We start from the raw sequence: 24,333 nt of genomic DNA on the forward strand, positions 1-24,333 counted from the left end.
CTTCTTGAGCCACTCCTTTGTTGCCTTGGCCATGTGTTTTGGGTCATTGTCATGCTGGAACACCCATCCACGACCCATTTTCAATTCCCTGGCTGAGGGAAGACGTTTTTCACCCATGATTTGACAGTATGATGATTCCTCACTGTTCCTCACTGTTCTCATGATCATTGACACTCCATGACATGAGATCTGGCATAGTGCACCAGACCGAGGGAGATTAACAGTTGTTTTGTGTTTCTTCCATTTGCGAATGATTGCACCAACTGTTGTCCCCTTCTCACCAAGCTGCTTGGCGATACTTTTGTAGCCCAGTCCAGCCTTGTGTAGGTCTACAATCTTGTCTCTGACATCCTTGGACAGCTCTTTGGTCTATGCCATGGTGGAGAGTTTGGAATCTGATTGTTTGATTACTCCTGTGTACAGGTGTCTTTTATACAGATAACAAAATTGGATTAGCAGCACTCCCTTTAAGAGACTGCTTCTAATCTCAGCTTGTTACCTGTATGAAAGACACATGGTAGCCAGAAATCCTGCTGAATGATAGGGGATCAAATACTTATTTCCTTCATGAACATGCAAATCAGTGCATAATTTGTTAGACATGCATTTCTTTTGAATTTTTTTGCCATTCTGTCTCTGTGTTACAATATGCCTATCATTCAATTTTTTAGACTGATCATTTCTTTGTGAGTGGGCAAACATTCAAAATCAGCAGTAGAACAAATACTTATTTCCTTCACTGTAAGTAGGTTCCCTTTTAGCCTAAGCCTTCCTGTAATGATGTCATGGGTATAGTCAGTGCCCATATACAGTGCTGTGCAAACGTTTTAGAAAATGCAAAGTGAGCAAACAGAAGAAAAATCTAAATCAATATTTGGTGCGACTACCCTTTGGGTTCAAACCAGCATAAATTCTTACACTAGCACAAAGCCAGGGATTTTATTGAATTGATCATCAATTTCATATCTAGGCTGAAACACAGTCATTAACTGAAACAGAAACAGTTGTGTAGGAGGCTTAAAACTGGGCGAGGAACAGCCAAACTCTGCTACTAAGGTGAGGTTGTGGAAGGCAGTTTTATATCTCAGGTGATACACCATGGCAAGACAGACTCTGACAAGACACAAGTTATACCCTTTGACATCGGAAGATATCCAGCAGTGAGACTCAGGTACACCCATCTACTGTTCGGGAAAGTCTGGCCAGAAGTGGTCTTCATGGAAGAATGCCAAAAAAGGCATACCTCTTCCATGGACACAAAGCTAAACAACTCTACTATGCACAAAAACACAGGAACTGGTGTGCTGAAAAATGGCAGCAGGTTCTCTAGGCCGATGAGTCAAAATTTGGAATATTCATCTGTAGTAGAAGGCAGCTTGTTCGTTAAGAGGCTGGAAAGCAATACAGTAAAGAGTTAATGAAAAGAAAACCTCCACGCTAACCCAAATAAATAAAAAAAGATACTTCGCTTGTTTAATTATTTGGCCTCAGGAAGATTTACCCCCTTTCTGACCAGACCATTTTTTGCTATTCAGCACTGCGCTAAAATTTCTGTCCTTTTTTCACACAAATAGAGCTTTCTTTTGGTGGCATTTGATGACCACTGGGTTTTTTATTTGTTGTGAAATTAACGAAAAAAGGCCGAATAACCAATAAACTCAGTCATAAATTTAGGCCAAAATGTATTCTGCTACGTCTTTGGTAAAGAAAAATCCCAATATGTGATTATTAATTGGTTTGTGTGAAAGTTATAGCATCTACAAACTATGGTATATATACTGGGATTTAAGCAGCTTTTACTTTCTGACTAAAATGCTAGGGCAGTACAAAGACCCTCCAAATTACCCCTTTTTGGAAAGTAAACACCCCAAAGAATTTGCTGGGAGGGATGTTGAGTCCATGGAAGACTTTATTTTTGAAAAATTACAATTTTTTTTTTATTGACATATTGCTCACACATGCAAGGCCAGTGCTTCCACTAGGCAAACTAGGCAGCCGCCTAGAGCGCATTGCCACCTAGGGGCACCTAGGCGCAGCACAGGCCGGCACTCTGTGGGACACCGCCACATCATGAATGATCCTCCAGCTGAGGGGAGGGGGTGGCAGAGGGGAGGAAGAAAAGACAGAGAAAGATGCTGGGTGTCTGGGGCCAGTGTAACAGTTGAGTTGCAGGTTCTTCCAGTGTTCCTCTCAGACTCAGTCCCTTACTGCAAGCTGGCTGGCGGCTGCTGATCACTGTGAAGTTCCAGCCCTTCTCTTCCCATTCATCAGCAGAGGCGGAGCTGCACCTGTGGAGGAAGGTCTGACTCTGATGTTTCATATCTGTGCGAGTATGACCCAGCTGGCCATCCATCCATCACATGTGCAATGTGTCAGTGAGTGATGACATCATCACAGTCCCACACCCTGCTCTTCTAGTGCCTGCTGATCTGTGTCAGTGGGGATGTGTTCTGTTGGAGCGGTCTGTGTGGGATTGCACAGTTCAGGTGTTCTAAGTGTTTTATCTCCCCCCATTGCCTGGGGAATTTTAGCCTGGGATCTGTCAGAGTGTGGATCCATCATCCTCCACTTATTGCAACTGTCACCCTGCCACCGCCATCCACAGATACAGTCAGTCCGTGACACGGATTTTGTCTTTAATATTGGTGCTGGTGGAATCTTATGCCACATATTTTTGCAAATTAAAAGAAATTTAGCAGTTTTATGTTTTGTTGACTAAAAATGTATATTGTAGAAAATATATATTTTTTTTTTTGGGGGGGGGGGGCGCAAGTAGCTGGTCTTGCCTAGGGCGCAAAACAGGCTAGCAGCGGCCCTGCACGCAATCCATGGGTATATGAGAAATAACACCCCAAAAAACATTCTGCTACTTCTCCCGAGTATGGGGATTCCACATGTGAGAGATTTTTTGGCAGCCTATCCACATACAGGCCACCAAAACCCAATGACCAGTTTCATGCTTTTAAAGAGCATATTTCCTCATATCACTTCCTTACAACCTATCAGTTTCAGAGGCCCTACAATGCCAGGATAGTACAACCCCCCCCACACCCAAAACTAGATAATCCAAGGAATTTGATAAGAGGCATGGTGAGTATTTTGCAGATATTTTTGTCACAGGGTTTTGAAAAAGTACATTGTTTTTTCCTTTTTCATTTTCCAAAAACTTGAAAAATTATAAATAAATAATACTCAACATGCCCCTTAGCAAATATCTTGAAGTGTCTACTTTTCAAAAATGGATCATTTGAGGGGTTGCTTCTACTATCCTGGCATTTCAGGGCTAACATTAGAAGCTTATGACATTATTATACACTTGAAGAACAAAAACATTTTTTTTTGCTAGAAAACTACTTTGAACCCCCAGACATATATTTTTTAAAGCAATGGCCCCAGAGAAGACAATGGTGGGTGTTGCAATTTTTTATGTCATATAGGATTTTTGCTGTGATTTTTTTTAAACGATATTTTTTTTTTAAATACACTTTTATTGAATTTTAACCATTTGCCGCCCGCCCTATGGCCGAATGGCGGCCGGCAAATGTCATCAGCGTTCCGGGTAGACGCATATGGCGTCCTCTCGCACATGCGCAGATTGCTCTCCTGCAGAGCCGCGCAGCGGCGCGATCTCTCACCGGCCGTGTACCTCGGACACAGCCGATGATAGATCTGAGTATCGGCCCCCGTTTCCAGTACCATGTGACGTGCTGTGACCAATCACAGCAGGTCACATGACAGTTATATACAATGGATGGCTTCATTCATGCCATCCATTGTATACTAGTGTCTAGCTGTGAATAGTCACAGCTAATCACATGCACATGTCATGTGATTAGCTGTGGCCAAATCACAGCAAAGCACAAAAAAAAAGCAAATTGTGTAAAAAAAAAAATACTGATCACTTCCCCAAAGTAGTACAATGTTACTATGGTAACATTGTACTACTTTGGTCATAGTGAAATATGAAAAAAAAATATTTAATAAAAAAAAAATATATATATATATTTTTTTTTCATACTGTCACCAGTCAGTGTCCCTGATCACCGCCATGCCAGTTATATGATGACGCTGTACTGCACTGGTGACAATATGTTAAAAAAAAATAGTGAAACTAATTTTTTTAATTTTTTCATTTTCCGAAAAATTATGACAAAAAAAACACAACTTCAAAAAACTCGCCATGCCTCTTATGAAGTACGTCAGACTGTCTACTTTGCAAAAAGGGGTCATTTGGGGGATATCTGTACTGTTCTGACATTCTTGGACCTCAAGAAATTAGATTGGCTGTCAGTACTTCAGGATTGATCAATATTCAGATCTATACCATAGTTTGCGAACTCTATAAAACTTTCCTACAAACTAAAAAATACATCCTAATATGGGTTATTTTCACCAAAGACATGTAGCAGAATACATCTCGGCCTAAATTTATGAAGAACAATTATTTATTTGCAAACTTTTATAACAGAAACAAAGAAAAACGTGTTTTTTTAAAAAATGTTTGGTCTGTTTTTGTTAATTTTGCAAAAAATAAAAACCCCAGCGTTGATTAAATACCACCAAAAGAAAGCTCTAGTTGTGTGAAGAAAATGATAAAATTTTTAGTTTGGGTACAATGTTGTATGACTGCGCAATTGTCATTCAAAGTGTGAGAGCGCTGAAACCTGAAAACTGGCCTGGGCAGGAAGGTGTAAAATTGCCCGGTATTGAATTGGTTAATACACAAAAACACAATATATTGCCCAATTGTTTGATAACATATAAAACATGATGTTACGCTGAATAAATAGATACCAAACATGACATGCTTTAAAATTGCACATGCCCATGCAAGGGCATCAAACTATGTAAATTTTTTAATATCGATAGGTGACATTTTGAAAGCCTTTACAGGTCATCACTTTATATTTACACAGGTCATCTAGTGCTAGAATTACTGCCCTTAATCTGATGTTCACAGTGATACCTTACCCTGGACCGATGCTAGTGTTCGTCTTTGTGCAGAAAATGGAAAGGGGGGGTTGGGGTGATTTTTTTATTTTTTTTTTTTATTATTTTTACTCTGCCCCTTTCTTTTTTCTTATTACTTTTATTGCTATCACAGGAAATGTAAATATCCCCTGTGATAGCAATAGGCAATGACAGGTACTCTTTTCTGAGAAATCTGGGGTCTATTTGACTCTAGATCTCCCATCTGCCCTTAAAGCATCTGATCGCACCAAGATCAGTGTGATCAGATGCTTTCCCAATTTAGAAATGGCACTGTTAATATCCAGCGAAATGGAAATTATGAAATGGTCATTCCTTCTGGTTTCTTAGATCATAGAAATGATTGGAGCCATTCTGGTCTCTGATCAGCTCTATGGACAGCCGGTGGAACTGTCAGCTGCATTCTTGGATTCCCGTGGGACAGGAGAGAAAGCTGTGAAAGGTGGCAGGGGGGGGACCTGCTGCTTGTAAAAACGATCCAGCACCTACAATAGATTTTACATCCTGCGAATAGTATACTAGTAATGGCGGTGATCAGCAACCAATAGCGCGATTACAATAGTGTGCAGGCAATTTAATGCTAGCTGAACCTGGCTGGGAGGGGAGCTTACAGACCTTGACATTATCTGATGTCACTAGTGGAAGTCATACAGTGATCAGTGAAAAATTCTATATACGGACACTGTACTAATGGTGGCACTCGCTGTTTGAACGGGTGATCAAAGGGTTAAATGTGCTAATGTTATGTGTGTGTAAGGACTCTTTCACATGGACATTCGATTGGGTCCGACTTCCCTTTATTCAGGCGGACCTGATCAGGATCTCCATTCTTCTCTATGCAGCGGTGGGTGTAAAACGGACACATGTCCATTTACACCTGCCAACATCCAATCCAATACGCAAAAAAAGGGACAGATGGGGATCCAATTCCCCTTCTGTCTATCGGATCAGGTCAGATGGAAACGAACAGTCTGTTTTCATCCAACCGCCCATTGAGGAGAGCGAGCTGCTCTGTGTCCCCTTTTCAGCAGCGGAGTAGACACAGACCTGTCATCCGCTTGCTTAGTGGGGATCAGTGTAGAGATCTGAAAAAGTGGATCCACTTTTACTTACAGTGCGGTGTTCTCTCTTCTCTCCCTGGACTGACAGGGGGGGCAAAGGCACGTTCACAATCCAAAATAGAAGCGACGTAAGGTTACAATGCAGGCAGGCGGTCGGCAAAGTACTTTAAAAAAAAAAAAAATTCTTAATACAGTATTTTTTTATTTTTTACTTTTTTTTCATAAATGAGTCAAGGTTACAATGCAGGCAGGCGGTCGGCAAAGTACTTTAAAAAAAAAAAAAATTCTTAATACAGTATTTTTTTATTTTTTACTTTTTTTTCATAAATGAGTCAAGTTCATGACAATTCAATTTAATAGTGATCTGTGATTGCTAGAGCTGGTCGCATGGTTCAGGGTGCTGTGATTGGCCCCCATGTATGTGAGAGCTGTGGACCAATCACAGCTCACCAGGAAGAGAAGCAGAGCTGTTATAAATCAGGTTGATTCATAACAGCTTTGCTAACATTGTGATCATGTGACAGCGATCACATGATCAACGGGTCCCGTTCACCGTGATCTTAATGGGACAGCAGGCAGCATCAAGCATTTGAAATAAGACACCAAGACACACTAAAAGTTGGATAAAATTTTTAGGCCACAGCTGTTTATTATTGGTTTAAAAGCCATTTAATAAATAAATACATTCCATATAAATTAATTTAACAGATAAAACTCAAGAACAAACAGCTTAGCCACTATGAATCGAGCAGTGTTTTAACTCAGCACTTTAAATTCCAAAAGACAGGTGGGATTGGAAAGACTACCTGTCACAAAGATGGACTCCATCGTCTCTGTAAAGACCCGAAATTCCACCTTCCAATTTGGTGTGTCTGTAAGAAAAAGCCAATAAGTTAATCAAAAATTTCTAAACTGCTCTATTCAACCTTTTCCAAATTTCCTCAAGACGGTGGAAGGAAACCGATTCCAACCATAGCAAACAGAACAACCACCACCGTTTTAGAGCAAGAAAGCTGAAAATGGATAATGTCACCTCTGACGCTGAATATTAGATCCAAAGTTTTAACCTGCCCAATATAGTTACCCACCAAATGAATTAAAATGTCGGGGGGGGGGGGGCGGGGACATGCTTTAACCTGCTTAGTTTAAACATTAAATCGGACCATAATATTCCTCGCCTACCATGCCAAAAAATCTTGAATCTTTCTGGGTCTAAGCCCAAGTTCTCTGAGTACACCCTTCCTTCTGCTCATTTGTGTGCCCAAAAGATGAAAGAGACTGAACCTAAAATGAGTTAAATAACATCAGGGCAGATATATAATTGAAAACTATTAGATTTCCATCTACCTAACTTTTATCATACCGGACTCAAAACCTAAGTGTGACGCTTCCATGGCTGCCCCAATTCTAAATGAGTGCGATGTTAACCTGATATAATCCAACTTCAATTCTTTTTGACATTTTTTAAAAACACTAAGGTACTGGTATTTGGTTACAGAAGTCCCATCTTGGTGAATAAAAAAAATGCTCCGGAAGTAGAGGGCAGGACTTAATATAAGAGTTTATTAAAAGAACTGGGCAAACGTTTGGGATATTGCAGGAGCGTAGGCAAATCCAGTTACCCTTTCCCAATTGGTCCATCTTAGAATGACCTATAAATATTCTAACACAGACATCTGATGCCACAATATTGGAAAAACGAAAGCCTGTGTTAGAACACAAGTTAGGCGGGAGGATTTCAGATATCTGTAGAGCAGCAAAGAAGTGCCAGAAAAAACTGCTTTAAATAGTATCGCTTCAAAGGGAGACCAGCAAACAACATCAGTCACTAAACAAAGCCTCTTAAAAAGCTTAAAAAAGAAGGAAATCCCCAAACCGATTTTATTCACATGAGCCCAAGAGTAACCTTTATTTAACAAAGAATTTAAAAATAGTAATATTAAACCTTCGGAAAAAGATGAATGGACCAGATCATAAGCATTTTGAAATGAAATCCATATCAACCAGGCTGACTGATATCCTATCCAGGTCAATGGTGCCAGAGATTTCTTAACCTTGTCTGTAATTCTAAATAATGTCCCATAAATGGGATGGGCATACTACTCCCAATGGATCCATGTCCGGCATCAGACAGAAGAACCAATTCATCTGGAAGCGAGATAATGCATCCGATCATTAGATTTGCCAGGTATATGCTTAGCCTTTATCCAAATATTAAGGCTTAAGCATTTGTAAACCAAATGCCTTAACAAACCAATGACCGGCAGAGACTTGGGACGATAAACCGTTTATTGCAAAAACCACACCTTTGTTGACAGTGCTAAAGAGAAGATGTCTATTTTGAAAACTTTTACCCCAAAGTTCAATAGCAACTATAATAGGGAATAATTCAAGCAGCACAATGTTGCCTAAATATCCCTTCAGATGCCGCAAAGGATTCCAAAGTCCCGCACACCAATGTTTATTCCAAATGGCCGCGAAACCTATGGAACCCTCCGCATCGGTGAATAAGCAAAATTCTCTAACACAAAGTCCTTCTTCCAAACCGCCCTACCATTAAAATGCTCCAAGAACTGCCACCACACCAATAAATCTTTCCTCATATCATGTGTCACCCGAACATGAGCTGAAGATAATTTGAGGCCAGAGATAGCCAAGTATAGCTTCCGAGAGAAAATTCTACCGATAGGCATAATACTGGTAGCAAAAGCCAAAAGACCCAATAATGACTGCATTTCCTTAAGGGAAACTTTTTTCTTCCTAATTAAAACAATCCAAGAATTTTTTATTTTAATCATTTTCTCTTCAGGAAGTCTAAACTCCATGGCTGTGGTGTCAATTGTGATACCTAAATAATCCAGACAAATGGTAGGCCAAGCTGTCTTTTCGCTAGCTAAAGGAACACCAAAATCATTACCTTAAAAAAATTTAATACATTTAAACAATCAAAAGAAGGACATAAGGATAAAAATCATCTAAATAATGTAATAAAAATTTAGAACTGGAACCCGAGATACTACCCACTCCAAAAAAGTTGAAAACAATTAAAAATAAAAACAGGATAACGAACAGCCTATAGGCAAACATTTGTCGAAAAAATAACCTTCAAAGAAAAAACCCAAGTAATTGAAACATAAAGGGTTAATGGGCAACAATCTAAATGCAGATTTAATATCTGCTTTGGAGAAAAGAGCTCTAGTGCCAATCTTTTGAAGCAAAAATAGGGCATCTTCAAACAATGTATAACAAATTGATGTAATATTTTCTTGAATTTGATCGTTCAAAGAAAAACCCTTAGGATAGGAAAGGTGGTGACTAAGCCTGTAGGAGTTAGTCTCTTTTTTGGGAACGATGCCTAAAAGGGAAGATTCTGAAATTCTGGAAAGGAGGGGAACTAAAAGGACCCTCCACCCTACCTTCCCTTATTTCTTAAACCCCCTTGGCGGTATTGAACACCTAGCTTGGGGTTAAGTTTCAGTACAAGAAGTGGTAACCCCGAGCTACACTCAGGATTACACTGCAGCGTTGCTCTGAGATCCCTCGAGCACTTACCTTGTCTGCGGTCCCGCGCTGTCCCCCCTGCAGTGTCCCCGGCCATGTATACCGGCATCCATCTTCCGGGTTCCGTTCCCTGCGAGCGTCGGGATGTACAGAACCGGCGGGAGTTTAAAAAATTTAAAAATTTGACACTCAATACACTAAAATCTGATAGTATTACTTTACTGTATCAAACCATTTCACATACATTTTGTCCCTAGTGCTTTGTCCTGTGCCCTGCCTGCATTTTTACTGTTCTTTCTGCCTGGAAACTGAGAAACGCCCATGGCGTCCAAAAGCATCCCTTAGGTCAAAAGCGGTTTTAGACCAGCTAGAGAACAGCGATAATAAATTAGAACCACTTGCAGAATTGAATGATAATGATTTGTGGGGAAATTCTTCAGACACTGAAAACGATTTTGCGACTAAGCTCAGTGATGTGCGAACTTGGCGCTATATTTCAAATTTCAGTGTTTTTGGTTTGATACATTATTGCATTAAATTTATTAATATTATATTATTCTTATGATTTAATATATTATAATTTATGATTTTGTGTTTCAAATTTTATCATACCCGGGATGTTTACTAGACTCTTGTTCGTACAGATTTCAGTGAGTTATTCCTAAGAACTACAGGCCTACAATAAAAAAACAACATATTTCCATTGAAAACAAAGTACCACTTTGAGCTCATAAATACTGACATAATCAGACCGCTAGGGAGGTTGATAATCTCCCTAACCACCGACTCCAGCCCAGAGACGGATTTTAAATTGTGAACCATCGTACAACCGGAAACAGAAAATATCGGTACTAAAACCCAATTGAAAACCTTCAAGGGAGCAGATATTGCTTTTCGAAGCAACGTCTCTGGACTGTTGGTTTGCAGCTGACATTTTTTAGAAACATTTTGTGATTAGGTGAGAGCCTGCACAAAAGGCACATTCATGCCAGTATTTGAAATTATCTGGCCATTTGCATTGGCTGTCATTGAAATTAAAAGACTCCCTTCCTATAGCTACTGCTTGCACTTGAAACTGTGGGTGTTTGTTGCCTGGAAAAAGATGGTCTCTGGGAGAGAAAGAGATTAAGCCAAAAGGGTCCTTGCAGGGACCACGTCCTTGGAGGGTCGTTCCGCCAAAAATTATCAGTTCATCCTTCCCTTAGATGGGACATGGGACATCTAAGGGAAGGATGAACCAATAATTTTTGGCGGAACTACTCATCATAATAAAACCAGGCAACGCCACCAAAACTCTTGTATGCTTCTAAAATAATGTCGATATGTTGAAAAAGACCGTAACTTTTATCTGGAAATTTTTCACACGTTACACTTAAAAATATGCAGAAAGCCTGTAACCAATTATTGAAAGGTCTGGTGACGGGTCTTCTATCCTCCTCGGTTTTATCTTCCTTCCTATCCATTCTTTGAATAGACTTTTGAAAACGGAAGGAGAGATAGAACATCAATATACTCACCCCTCCAAATCTTCTCTTTTGTACTGGTTGAAAGATGAAAGCCAAACAGAGATAAAATCGCATGGCAAAACGTCCTTCAAACAGGTCTCAGGAACATTAACCTGTCTTAACTACTGTACAATATTATCTCTACAATTTAATAACAAAGTGTCATTTGGTATTGTGCCACTAGATGGCGACCATACCAAAGCAGCAGAGTTCTCAATTACATTACAAGCCAGATAATTGTGTGCAGGGTCCACAGGCATAAGACGATCAGTCATGTTAGCCAGAGAATTGGGTGCAGGGTCCACAGGCATAAGAGGATCAGTCATGTTAGCCAGAGAATTGGGTGCAGGGTCCACAGGCATAAGACGATCAGTCATGTTAGCCAGAGAATTGGGTGCAGGGTCCACAGACATAAGAGGATCAGTCATGTTAGACAGTCATGCTTGCCTCCCTGCATCCACTTCCCTAACAGCCTGCATCAACATCTCTTTAAATAAATGCATTACATCAGTTTGTAACTCACCAGCATCAGGTATCTGGAGCATTGGTGCTGCATGCTGATCAGCCGACGAGCAGATGACTGTTATGGGTCTTTAGGCATCCTTCAGCTGGGCAGCCTGGTGGTGAATCTGCACCCACGCTGGTCCCCTCTCCTCCAATTCCGGGTCCTCCTGCCTTCTCTGTGACAGTCCTGGCCCAGGGGAGCCATGTCATGAAGTTCCGCCAGTTATACTGCGCATGCGCAGAAGCGATCTTCCAGCGCAGTTGGCAGAGACAGTGCAGGGTGGTGAGGGGGGAGTACCTGGCCCTATGGGCATGCCTCCTCTTTGCTGGCCCTTCTCCCTGACAGGATGTGGACCCAGGCTAGCCTTTGACCTGGAACCCATCTCCAGCTGCTCCATCTTCTTCCTGCCTTGATCCTGGGCCCCAGGCGACTTCTACAGGAGACTCGCCATCCTCAGGGGCAGGTGGTGTGGCAGCACAAGCTGTGGTGGCGATGGTGGAGGCAGGTGCAGGGGTGTCTTCTTCCTCTTGACTCGCTGACTGCAGTAAGCTCAGGCATCTTCGGAGCCAATCTTTTCATCTTTGTGTCAGCCCACTTGATGAGTCACCTCAGCAGGGTCTTCATCCTTCTTCTGCCTCAGAAGGTGCTGCTTGCTCTGCGGAGAGACTCCCTGAGCACTAGAGCCTGTGCCTTCAGAGGCGACTGAGCGGTCCAGGACAGAACCCTACTTTATAGCCCCCCTAAAGCCTTCTAGAATGTTCCACAGCTGGAGAGGTCAGGTGACCTCCTGCCACCGCAAAAGCCTGCCCAAATTGCCAGGCGAGCCTTGAAACTGCAAAAGTCCCATGAGGTAAAGGGGGGTTAGGAACTGTCCCCCCCCCTTTTCCTCTCTCTCCACTTTGTCTGGTGGACACAGCGGTCGTGGGTGGGGAACACAGCACCACCCTGTGTTTGTACAGCCAGAGCGACATACTTGTATGTCACTTTGCCTGTAGCTGCCGCCTGTCTGCAGTACATTTTTGGTGGGCAGTGGGCAAGCGGTTAAAATTAGCTTCCAATAACATCATTGCCCTGGTTCACATATATGCAGCCGTGCAGACTGCGTTTTGCGCGGGAACGAGAGACTAATTTATTTGAATGGACACCCGTGCCCCGACACACACGCAACGCAGCCCCGCACGGGAGCCTCGGTTCCCAGTACGATTGCGTTTTCCAGTGCAGTCGGCGTGCCAGTAGAACTAATGACACCCGCAGGTGGTACGGATGCATGGATTTTCATGCAGGTCTGCATCAGCACCACCCGCACAGATGTGAACCTAGCCTTAGACACTACTCCAGGGCTATGATTTATCTGGTGCACTGGATGTTACAAGTGCACTCATTTTGTAAAGGTTTTTAATAAACATTGAGTTATACTCTGGTACGGCATCAGGAGTTCCTTTTTGCTTTATAGTTTGCATTGATCTGATTGTAGTCCAGCAGTCCTAAAATGATACTTACCTGTTATAAGCAAACTGGAGGAAGATTACTACCTACTGGACCCTGAGTGGTGGGCAAGCATGTTTGGCCTTACCTTTGTGTGGGTTGAACCTTGCGGTAAGCTGCAGCATTGAGAAGGTTCAATGTCCTGTGGTGGAGCAAGAGGTTTATATGGAGCACGTATGATATACGATCTGTTCTGAAGAGAGGAATTTGCACAAGAAAGATTTGGGACTGTTATGATTTTTACATTTGTTTATACTTTTTTTATATGACTGCATTTACATACGGATTTGTAGGTTATAGACGGATTTGAGCTCCTTAGCATTGCCAAATAAGGTAAATTTCACAATAAATTGGAGGTATTTATTGTAATTTCATTAAATTTTGTTTTTCATGCATTTATGGGTATACATAAGGTTGTGGTGGATGTCACACACATTTGTTGGATTATAGAATTTTTACTTCGTGGTACACACATTAGTAGTAGCACTGCACTTTTTTATGTTTACAAACGGTTTTATTGTATAAAAGTAGACTGTAAAACAACAGTACATTTTCAAATGATACTTACAGCAAAAACAAGGCACTTTTGAAAAGTACAATACAGAAAAGTATATTAATGTAAGAAAGAAAAGAGTAGATTGCAAGTACATGAAATATGTAAATGATAAGGTAGGTTGAATGATACATCTGTCAACAGTATATGCCAGACAACTTTCACTGGAAATGTTGTTAATCATGCAATAAATGTCTAAAAATAAATGATTTTTTATCAAATAAGTGCATCTTATCCAGTAGCGTATAATGAATGCATTCCATAAGCATTACAGCGTCAATTCTGTGTAAAACAGAGGCCAAGGGTACAGCATTGGACCTCCAATGTAAGGCAGACCATAAAGTGGCAATACATATAGTATGTATCAATCTCATAACGGCATCAGAGACCCCTGGGATATGAGCCCCCAATAGACAGGTCTGTATAGATAATCGTACCAGGGTACCCGCCAGTGAGGTAGCCACCTCAGATATCTTGCACCAAATCAAAGATATGGTCGGGCAATCCCAAAATATATGAACCAAAGTACCTGTGAGGCCACAGCCCTGAGCACTGCACTTTTTTGATATTGAATACAATAATGAGTTCTCTGCAGATGACAGTGAAACATGGTGGAAATTCCCTTCAAGTCTGGTGCTGCATTTCTGCAAACGGAGTTGGAGATTTGATCAGGATCAATGATGGTATTAGTGTGACACAAAAAGTGAAGAAACAAAAAGATCAAATCTGACACATTCCACACAAAACCCCAACAATGAACTGAACAAAATTATTGGCACCCTAAATTTAATATTTGGTAGCACACACCTTGGAAAAAATAACTGAAAGCAATCGCTTCCTGTAACCATTAGTGAGTTTCTTACAACGCTCTACTGGAATTTTGGACCACTCTTCTTTTGGCAACTGCTTCAGGTCTCTCAGATTGGAGAAGGTTCCTTTTCCCATCTGCTGTTTTGAGATCTCTCCCCAGGTGCTCTATTGAATGGAGTTCTGGACTCAAAGATGGCCAGTTCAGTACTCCTCAGTGCTTTGTCTGAAATCATTTCTGGGTGCTTTTTGATGTGTGCTTTGGGTCTCAGTCAGAGGTCATGGGTCTTACAGCAGGACAGAGACCCAACTTTCTGACAGTGATCCCTACATTGCACCCCAGAATTATTTGGTAATGATTAGATTTCATAATGCCGTGCACAGTCAAAACATCCAGTACCTGAAGCAGCAACCCCAAAACATCAGTGAACCTCCACCATGTTGACTGTAGGGACTGTATTCTGTAGCCACTTGACAAATGGGCTATAGCCGAATGACGGCTACAGCGTGGTTGTCCAGTTCTGGGAGGGTGGCATATGATGTCCTCCCAGAACGTGCCCTCCCGCACGCCCCCAGCGATCTCTGTATCCTACGGAAACAGCTGATCACATTATGTGGTAAAAGGCCAACCACGTGATCAGCTGTGTCCAATGACACAGATCACCAGGTACATGCAGTTGCCGTTTGCACTATTCCTCACGCTCTCACAGTACTGCCGATAACCGTCAATTGTCAGAAAACAGATCGGCACTGATGCCCGTCGTTGCATATCAGTGCTGCCTATCTGTGCCACCTCATCAGTGCTGCCCATCAGTGCAGCCTCATCAATGCACATCAGGGAAGGAGAAAAATTACCTGTTTGCAATATTTTATAATAGAAACAAAGTAAAAAAAAAAAAAAATTCACATTTTTTGCTTTTTTTTGTTAATAGCGGAAAAAATAAAACATTAAGTGGCAATTAAATACCACCAAAAGAAAGCTCTATTTGTGTGGAACAAAATGATAAAAATGTCACATGGGTAAAGTGCTGCATGACCGTGCAATTGTCATTCAAATGGCGATAGCACTGAAAGCTATAAATTGGCCTGGGCAGGATGGGGTTATAAGTGCCCAGTAGGCAAATGGTTAAAGACCGCATTGTTTTTTCTGAAAACAGTAGAATTATGGGCTTTACCAAAAAGCTATGGATTTTGTTTAGTCTGTCCACAGCGTATTATCCCAAAAGGATTTTGGATTCCTCAGGAAAGTTTTGGCAAACTTTAAACTGGCTTTTTTATATTTCTGTGTCAGCAGTGGGGACCTCCTTGGTCTCCTACCATAGCGTCCTTTTTCATTCAGATGACGACATATAGTGCAAGTTGACACAGTTGTACCCTGTGCCTGAAGGCCAGCTTGAATTTGTCTGGAGGTTGATCAAGATGGTTTATCCACCAAACAATCCTTTGTTGCAATCTTTGATCAATTTTTTCTCTTTTATCCACAGCCAGGGAGATTAACTACAATGCCATGGGCTGTAAACGTCTTGCCAATGTTGCGCACAATGGACACAGGAACATTAAGATCTCTGGAGATGGACTTGTAACCTTGAGATTGTCTGTGCTTTTCCACAATTTTAAGTTTAGAAAACCTCAGACAATTCTTTGCTGTGCTTTCTCTTCTTCATGTGGCACAGAGACACACACACAAGTCAAGAATCAATTCTTCACTACTTTAACTGGTTGTCGGTATTATTTCTACATTGTCAACACCTGGTAATTGATAAAGGTGAGTTTAATTACAAATTACAGGAGCATCACAAACTTAGAATTATTTCTTACAACTTTGAGAGGGTGCCAATAAATTTTGTCCAGTGCATTTTTTGAGTTTTGTATGAAATGTCTCAGATTTGGATTTTTGTGTCATGCCAATACAAACAAAAGAAATAAACATTAGAATGCCTCAATTTTCTGGGCAAAGCAGGGCATTATCTGACAGAGGGGTGCCAATATTTTTGGCCATGACTGTATGTAGATGTAATCAGCAGTCAAGGCCCTGCATAGGACAGAAGTCCCTGGGTGAAATGGTCTAAAACCCAGAAGATCTGGCTGTAGTCATCCTGTCTCACCACACATTGTGTAACTGGCCTAGGAGTGGGAATTCAAAAGGTATTTTAGGCCAGGCCAGTGTTCTCTGTGGAGCATACACATGGCTCTGGAACCTCTAGCGACTCCTGGATGAAGTGTACCATACTATAGGAGCAATTATTTTGTATTTCTTCCATTTGTGAATAATTGCACCAACCGTTGTCTCCTTCTCACAAAGCTTCTTGCTGATGGTCTTGTAGCCCATTCCAGCTTTGTGCAGGTCTACAATCTTGTCCCTGACATCCTTTGACAGCTCTCTGGTCTTGCCCATGGCTCTGAGGTTTGAATGGAAGAAAGATATTCTGTGGACATGTGTCTTTTATACACATGACTCATTAGGAGCACCTTCTTAAATTGACAGGACTAATCTGTGTACCAAATAGCCAGTTTGTGGGAGCCAGAATTATTGTTGGTTGGTAGGGGATCAGATAATACAAGACAGGATTTTGCTAGTTTTAGAAACTGCAGAGAACTCAATGAATGGCTGAAGACCTGGTGTAAGAGGAAAGGATTTTGGTTTCTCGCGCACTGGGCTGACATTTCATTGGGGTGCAACCTATATGCTAGAAATGGTCTGCACCTAAATGGAAGGGGGTCTGCTGTGCTAGGGGAGAGGTTTATGGGAAGGCTGGAGGAGTATTTAAACTAGGATCAAGGGGGGGAGGGGAAGGAGAATTAGATTATAACAAGGTAGACAGATCAGACAGGGGTCAGTACTTAATGGTGATTGGAATGGGGAAAGATGGGGGGGGGAGGTTATGGCAGATAAGAAGGTTCCTATGTTACAACTAACCAGTGGAATTGGTACCATTTGTATGACAATAAAAAATATGCAAAACATGTATGAACAAGGTGTCAATGAATTAAAGTTTTGTTCACCAATGCCAGAAGTCTGCCAAGCAAAATAGGCAAGTTGGAAGCTTTGGTGCATGACGAGAACTATAATTTAATTGGTAATGCTGAATCTTGGCTTCATTATTCACATGACTGGGCCATTAGTAATCCTGGCTATGTTCTCTTTAGGAGAGACAGGGTAAATAGGAAAGGTGGAGGTGTCTATGTGAAAAGTGATCTAAGAGCAAGTGTGAAAGAGGACCTTGATGGAGAGTGTGATGAGGCTGAAGTATTATGGGTGCAAATGCAAAAGTAAACATTGAAGTTTGTTATAGCCCTCTCAGTGTTATTGAGGTGGAAACTCTGCTCCTTGCACAGATTGAAAGGGCTGCAATGGCTGGGACAGTGATAATAATGGGGGATTTTAACTACCCAGAAATGGACTGGAGTAATGGTACAGCAGGAACAGTTAAAAGGGTAAAAAATTTTAAACCTACTACATGACAATTTTATGGTACAGTTCATAGAAGCCTCTACTAGGAATGATGCTCTGCTGAACCCGGTAATCTCAAACCATGCAGAGCTTATTACAAATGTCCATATAAAAGAACATCTGGGTAGCAGTAACCATAACATGATTTCATTTATTGTTAGCTGTAAACAGCAAGCACATACGGGAAAAATAAAACCGTTCAATTTCAAGAGAGCAAATTTTCCTAGCTGAGAGCTGCTCTCCAAGACTTAGACTGGGAGGGAATATTGGCATCTTTGAACACAGCACAGAAACTGGAGTTCTTCAAAGACTGAATGTGAACACACTGCAAAATATGTTCCCATGGACAATAAGTTTAACAGGCTAAAAATCAAACCTATATGGCTTACAGCCAAAGTTAAAGGAGCTATAGATAAGAAAAGTTTTTATTAAATATAAAAATGAAGGAACGCTATTAACGTTTAAACATTACAAAGAGTATAACAGAATATGCAAAAAGGAAATAAAGGCCGCAAAAATTGAAAATGAACAACAGACTGCAAAAGATAGGACCAACCTCAAAAAATTCTTCAAATATATTAATAGTAAAAAAGGTCCGGTCCGAGCATGTAGGCCCTTTACAAAATAATCTAGAGTGGGTGAATGGGGACAAAGAGAAGGCAAATTTATTTAATACCTTCTTCAGCTCTGTGTATACAAAAGAGCATGGGGGAGCTCTTGTCCATAATGGGCATGGTATTGAGACAGCTCCAGCTGATCCACATTGGCTCACAATTGATATGATCCAAAAATATTTAGATAGTATAAAGGTGAATAAAGCACCTGGACTGGATTGCATACACCCACGGGTCCTTAAAGAATTGAGCTCTGTCATTTCCAAGCCATTGTTTCTAATTTTTAGGGACTATTTAATGACTGGCATAGTACCACTGAATTGACGCAAGACCAATGTGGTGTCAATATTCAAAAAGGGGTCAAAATCTTTACCAAGTAATTACAGACCTGTTAGTTTAACTTCTATAGTTAGGAAGATACTGGAGAGTTTAATAAAAAAGACCACATAGATGAGTTCTTGCTGTAAAAAAATATTTTAAGCAACAGACAGTGTGGATTCATGAAAGACAGAAGTTGTCAAACAAATCTGATTTTTTTTATGAGGGGGTGAGCAAAACCTTGGACACAGAGGGGTGGCGGTGGACGTGGTATAGTTGGATTTTGCAAAAGAGTTTGACACAGTTCCCCACACATAGCTAATGTGTAAGATAAAGTCTACAGGCTTGGAAAAATCCGTATGTAAATGGATAGAAAACTAGCTAAAAGATTGTATTCAGAGAGTAGTGGTTAATGATTCATACTCTGAATGGTCTGGGGTTGTCAGTGGTGTACCCCAAGGTTCAGTGTTGGGACCCTTACTTTTTAATATATTTATAAACTATATAGGGTCTGGGATTAAAAATCCCATTTCAGTCTTTGCAGATGACACCAAGTTGTGCAGTGGAATAACATCCTTACAGAATGTCAACTTACAAGCCAACCTGAATGCACTGTTTAATTGAGCAACTATGAGGTTTACTGTTGATAAATGTGAGGTTATGCACTTGGGGGCTAAGAATATGCATGCATCATCAATACTAAGGGGGGTACAACTGGGGGAATCAATGGTGAAGAAGGATCTGGGAGTTCTGGTAGATCACAAGCTTAATAATGGCATGCAATGCCAAGCTGCGGTTTCTAAAGCGAGCAAAATCCACTCATATTAAAACCCGTATAGACTCCAGAGTGAGAGATATATTATCCCTGTACAAGAACATTGTGGAACTGGAGAAAGTACAGAGAAGGGCAACCAAACTGATGAGGCATGGAGGAGCTCAGCTATGAGGAAAGATTAGAGGAACTGAATTTATTCTCTCTTGAGAAGAGGAGATTAAGGGGGGATATGATCAACATGTATAAATACATCAGTGGTTCATATACTAAACTCTGTGTAGAGCTATTTACCCTGAGGTCATCACAGAGGACAAGGGGGCACTCTTTATGTCTGGAGGAAAAGAAATTTAATCTCCAAATACGGAAAAGTTTCTTCACAGTGAGAGCTGTGAAAATGTGGAATAGACTCCCTCAAGAGTTGGTTCTGGACGGCTCAGTGGATTGCTTCAAAAAAGGCATGAATTATTTCTTAGATACACAGAATATAACTGGATACTAACATTTATAGGTAAAGTTGATCCAGGGAATATCAGATTGCCTCTTGGAGGATCAGGAAGGAATTTTTTTTCCCAGCAGGAGCAATTTGGATCATGCTTTGCTGTTTTTTTTTTGTCTTCCGCTGGATCAACTGTGCGTATAGAATTATAACTTTTTTTTTATGGTTGAACTGGATAGACTTTTGTCTTTTTTTCAGCCAGACTATGTAACACTATGTAGCTTGGCATTGCATGCCATTATTAGGTCTATGGTCTACCAGAGCACCCAGATCCTTCTCCACCATCGACTCTCCCAGATGTTCTCCTTATAGACTGTATGATGCATGCACGTTGTTAGCTTTACATTTATAAATATTAAACCTCATTTGCCACAATTTGCCCAATTAAAGCAGTGCATTGAGGATGGCTTGTCAGTTGACATCTTGTAAGGATGTAATTCAACTGCACAGCTTGGTGTTATCAACAAACACTGAAATAGTACTTTTAATTTTAGGCCCTATATCATTTATTAATATATTAAAAAGTAAGAGTCCCAGCACTGAACCTTGGAGTACACCACTAATAACCTTAGACCATTTGGTGTATAAATCATTAATCACTACTCTCTGAATATGGTGTCTGTCTTATATCCATTTACAAACTGAATTTTCTAAACCTGTAGACTTTAATTTGCACATTAGCTGTGTGTGGGGAACGGTGTCAAATTGTTTGTCAAAATCCAAGTATATTATATCCACAGCCACTCTTCTGTTTAGGTTTTAGCTTACCTCCTCATAAAAACGAATCCAGATTTGACAACTTCGATCTTCAGTGAATCCATGCTGATAATTGCTTAAAATATTACTTACCAGCAAAAAGTCTTCTATATGGTTTGTTATTAAACTCTCAAGCTGATGTTACAGCAACATGTTACAACCTGAATACAGATGTAACATGTAATGAAAGGTGAACTTATCCTTGAAATGAATCAGGTCTGTAGCGGGTTTTTCTCTTGCTGTCAGGAAACTTGTCAGAAGTGACTCCTGCTGATAGCATAGGAATGAAACAGCAGACAGAAATGACACTTAATGCTCTTAAGTGAGACACTTAAATACACACTATAGAGGGATATGTGTTGCTCTTATTTCATACCGGATGTTTACAAGCACTTTAGTACTGCTTCCATTAATGTAACTTCCTTAAAGATTAGAGTTCTTACTCATAGGAGTCCCTGCTATACTTCAAAGAGGAAACCGGTTTGATTACTATGAACCATTTCTCCAAATTAAATAATAAATCCACCCAAGTTGGCTACCTTTATAAATAATTGCTGCTTTTGATACAAAAGATCTGTTTCTAGACTTTGTTTTATTTTTCAGAAACACACATTAAAAGTAAAAACTTTCTAGATCATAAACAGGCTTTATTTGTCCTCTATACACACACAGTATACATTGTTCATGTATAAAGAACATACATTTTGTAGGAATTCTAAATGTTTTTCAAGTAAATAAACACCTTCAGACCTATGTGTATGCCAAGACAAGCTGTAATAACATGAATATATTAATTGTTTTAAAAATATAAGCTGCTTTGAATTAGTTAAAAAAAAATTTCATCTCGTGTACAAGAATTTTTATTCCTCATGAAATTGTTCATTTATGCAGTTAGCATCTTAAAATATTTAAAGATGGAATCAAAACAGTGAGCATAGAGGCAATGGTTAAATATAAGACACTGCTAGCTGCATGTTCTATCATCTGTATTGCATTACTTTTTATTATTGCATTTTACACCTGATGTGCAAGAGGTCATCACTTGCTTTACAACAATAATTTATTAATTATATTTCTTATCTGTAGTGTGTGACGATGCTGATGGTTTTGTGAACCAAAATAACAAAAAACAATAAAAAAAATAATTAGTTTATTTCACAAACATATACAGATAAGTTCTATCAGAAAACATTTATCTTGCTTATTTCAACCCTCTTAAGTGCAATGCTTTGTAATATGAACAAGTAGTAACTATTTACAAGAAACTAGGAAAACTTAACATTTTTTTCATTAGGTGAATTATGCAGCACTGAAAATTTATATTGTACAGTTGAAAGAGGTGTAAAGATAAAAAAAAAAAAAAAATATTTGAGGATACCATAAACCAAGACTCCCCTTTATCATCACCATCTGCATCAAAGTAATAAAAACCGCTACAGAGATTAAGCGAACAAAAACAAAGATGGCGAGATTTTTTTTTTTGTATTAGGGGAGGCGCAACTTACATAACACCTGAGCCACACATATGCCTACTGACATCTTCATTTGAGATCTCAGGGCAGCCCAACCATTAGAGAGGTTATTTTAATTTGTGAGTTTCTATCAATGTTACGCTATGGCAAATGCAGCTGAGAATGTGAGACACCCCTTGTTTCAGGTAGTAAGGCTCCATGTCAAGTGGAAGAGCCAAAAATTGCAGTAGCATAATCTGTCAGGGAAATATGAAGCCAGAGGGCAATTCAACCACCTGAACTTAACTCATAATGGATATACAATTTTTGGGGTGGAATGAACCCTTGGTACATTAAAAACGCAGTAATGAAGCCACAAATTATTATGGACTTCCCTGTATTTTACCCATCAAATCCTAGTTCCAAAATTACGATACAAGAGAAGGAAGGCTCAGCGTCAGAATATTGGAGGCAAAGCTGGAATTGCCAGATGTGTAGGGAAAGTGGTTTCTACAATTTTTCATGCTTCCAACTTACATTGTTCATTTGAAAGAATTCTTTTAACAGTACAACCACCATTCTTTGCAGAAAACCGGAGGAGGATCCTTTTTCTGTGTATTCTGCATCACTGGTGCTTCATTTCACAGTAAATCAGTTCAAAATATATCTGAGAAAGGTCAGACAATGCACAATTCTCTTTTCCCCCTAAAATAAGCATCATTCCAAAATATCCTGAAAGAAAAGAATGTGGATTTGAAGATCAGATTATTATGTATTATCTTTATAAAATCTTGAATACATTTTAATAATCCTGAACAAAGGTTTTAATTACATTAATACAGGAAGTGCTTTACAGTATATCTAAACATATGTCACCTTATACTGTATAAAAAACTAAAATTGTGCCTGTGTCTAAATATTTATGGACCTAACTGTATATATTTTAGGTTCATATATATTTTGACAGGCACAATTTTAGATTTTTTCAGGTATTTACCAAAACATATTCAAGCTATAGTTATATAATGGATATGAGCTGAAAGTGCACACTCTCAGGTTTAATTTGAAGGTATGCACATCCATATTGGAGGAAGCGTTTAGGAATTACAGCTCTTAAGAGAAGCCATCCCCCCTTTTTCAAGGGACCAAAAGTAACTGGACAATTGAATCAAAAGCGGTTTCATGGCCAGGTGTGGGCTAATCCTTTGTTATTTATGCATCAATTAAGCAGGTAAAAGGGCTGGAGTTGATTCCAAGTGTGGTATTTACACTTGGAATCTATTGCTGTGAACCTACATCATGCGTTCAAAGGAACTGTCCATGTAAGCGAAACAGGCCATTGTAAGGCTTCAAAAAAACTAAACAAATCCATCAGAGAGATAGCAGCAACATTAGGAGTGGCCAAATCATCAGTTTGGTACATTCGGAGGAAAGAAGAATGTACTGGTGAGCTCAGCAAAATAAAAAAGGCATGGACGTCCACAGAAGACAACAGTGGTGGATGATCGCAGGATCCCCGCTATGGTAAAAAAAAAAACCCATTCACAACATCCAGACAAGTGAAGGTGGGTGTATCATTGTCAAAGTCTACAATCAAGAGAAGACTTCATGAAAGCAAATACAGAAGGTTCACCACAAGGTGCAAACCATTCATAAGCCTGAAGAATAGGAAGGCCAGATTAGACTTTGCCAAAAAACATCTAAAAAAGCCAGGCTAGTTCTGGAAAAGCATTCTTTGGACGGATGAAACCAAGATTAATCTGTACCAGAATGACAGGAAGAAAAAAAAAAAAAAAAGTGTGGAGAAGGCTTGGAACAGCTCATGATCCAAAGCACACAACGTAATCTGTAAAACATGGTAGAAGCAGTGTGATGGCATGGTCATGCATGGCTTCCAGTGGCACTGGGTCATTGGTGTTTATCGATGTGACAGAAGACAGAAGCAGCCAGATGAATTATGCAGTGTACTGTCAGCCCAGATTCAGCCAAATGCAGCAAAGTTGATTGGACGGTGCTTCACAGTACAGATGGACAATGATCCAAAAACACACTACAAAAGCAATCCA

General features: G+C 40.1%; 1 protein-coding gene and 1 long non-coding RNA gene across 3 annotated transcripts in view; both read right to left on the reverse strand.

The window, feature by feature from the left end:
- Positions 1 to 669: 669 nt before the first annotated feature.
- Positions 670 to 12,229, reverse strand: LOC149459422 (uncharacterized). Of its 2 annotated transcripts, XR_016313273.1 has the most exons (4): positions 11,580 to 12,229; positions 6,857 to 6,922; positions 6,103 to 6,214; positions 670 to 1,391 (listed from the first exon to the last, which is right to left on the reverse strand). It is a non-coding gene; the product is annotated as an uncharacterized LOC149459422 (long non-coding RNA). The 2 variants fall into 2 exon arrangements; XR_016313272.1 differs by lacking the exon at positions 11,580 to 12,229 and having other exon boundaries at positions 6,857 to 7,822.
- Positions 12,230 to 21,389: 9,160 nt separating this feature from the next.
- SORT1 (sortilin 1) overlaps positions 21,390 to 24,333 on the reverse strand; it is a 168,181-nt gene continuing 165,237 nt past the window's right edge. Inside the window, exon 20 of the mRNA XM_089681181.1 lies at positions 21,390 to 22,999. Coding sequence (XP_089537307.1) covers positions 22,985 to 22,999 — 15 coding nt within the window. The 3' untranslated portion in view covers positions 21,390 to 22,984. The remainder of the gene's footprint in view (positions 23,000 to 24,333) is intronic.

This window comes from Staurois parvus, unplaced genomic scaffold, assembly GCF_062004578.1.
Source record: "Staurois parvus isolate SC_StPar_1 unplaced genomic scaffold, SC_StPar_1.0 ptg000261l, whole genome shotgun sequence".
Classification (NCBI taxonomy): Eukaryota; Metazoa; Chordata; class Amphibia; order Anura; family Ranidae; genus Staurois; species Staurois parvus.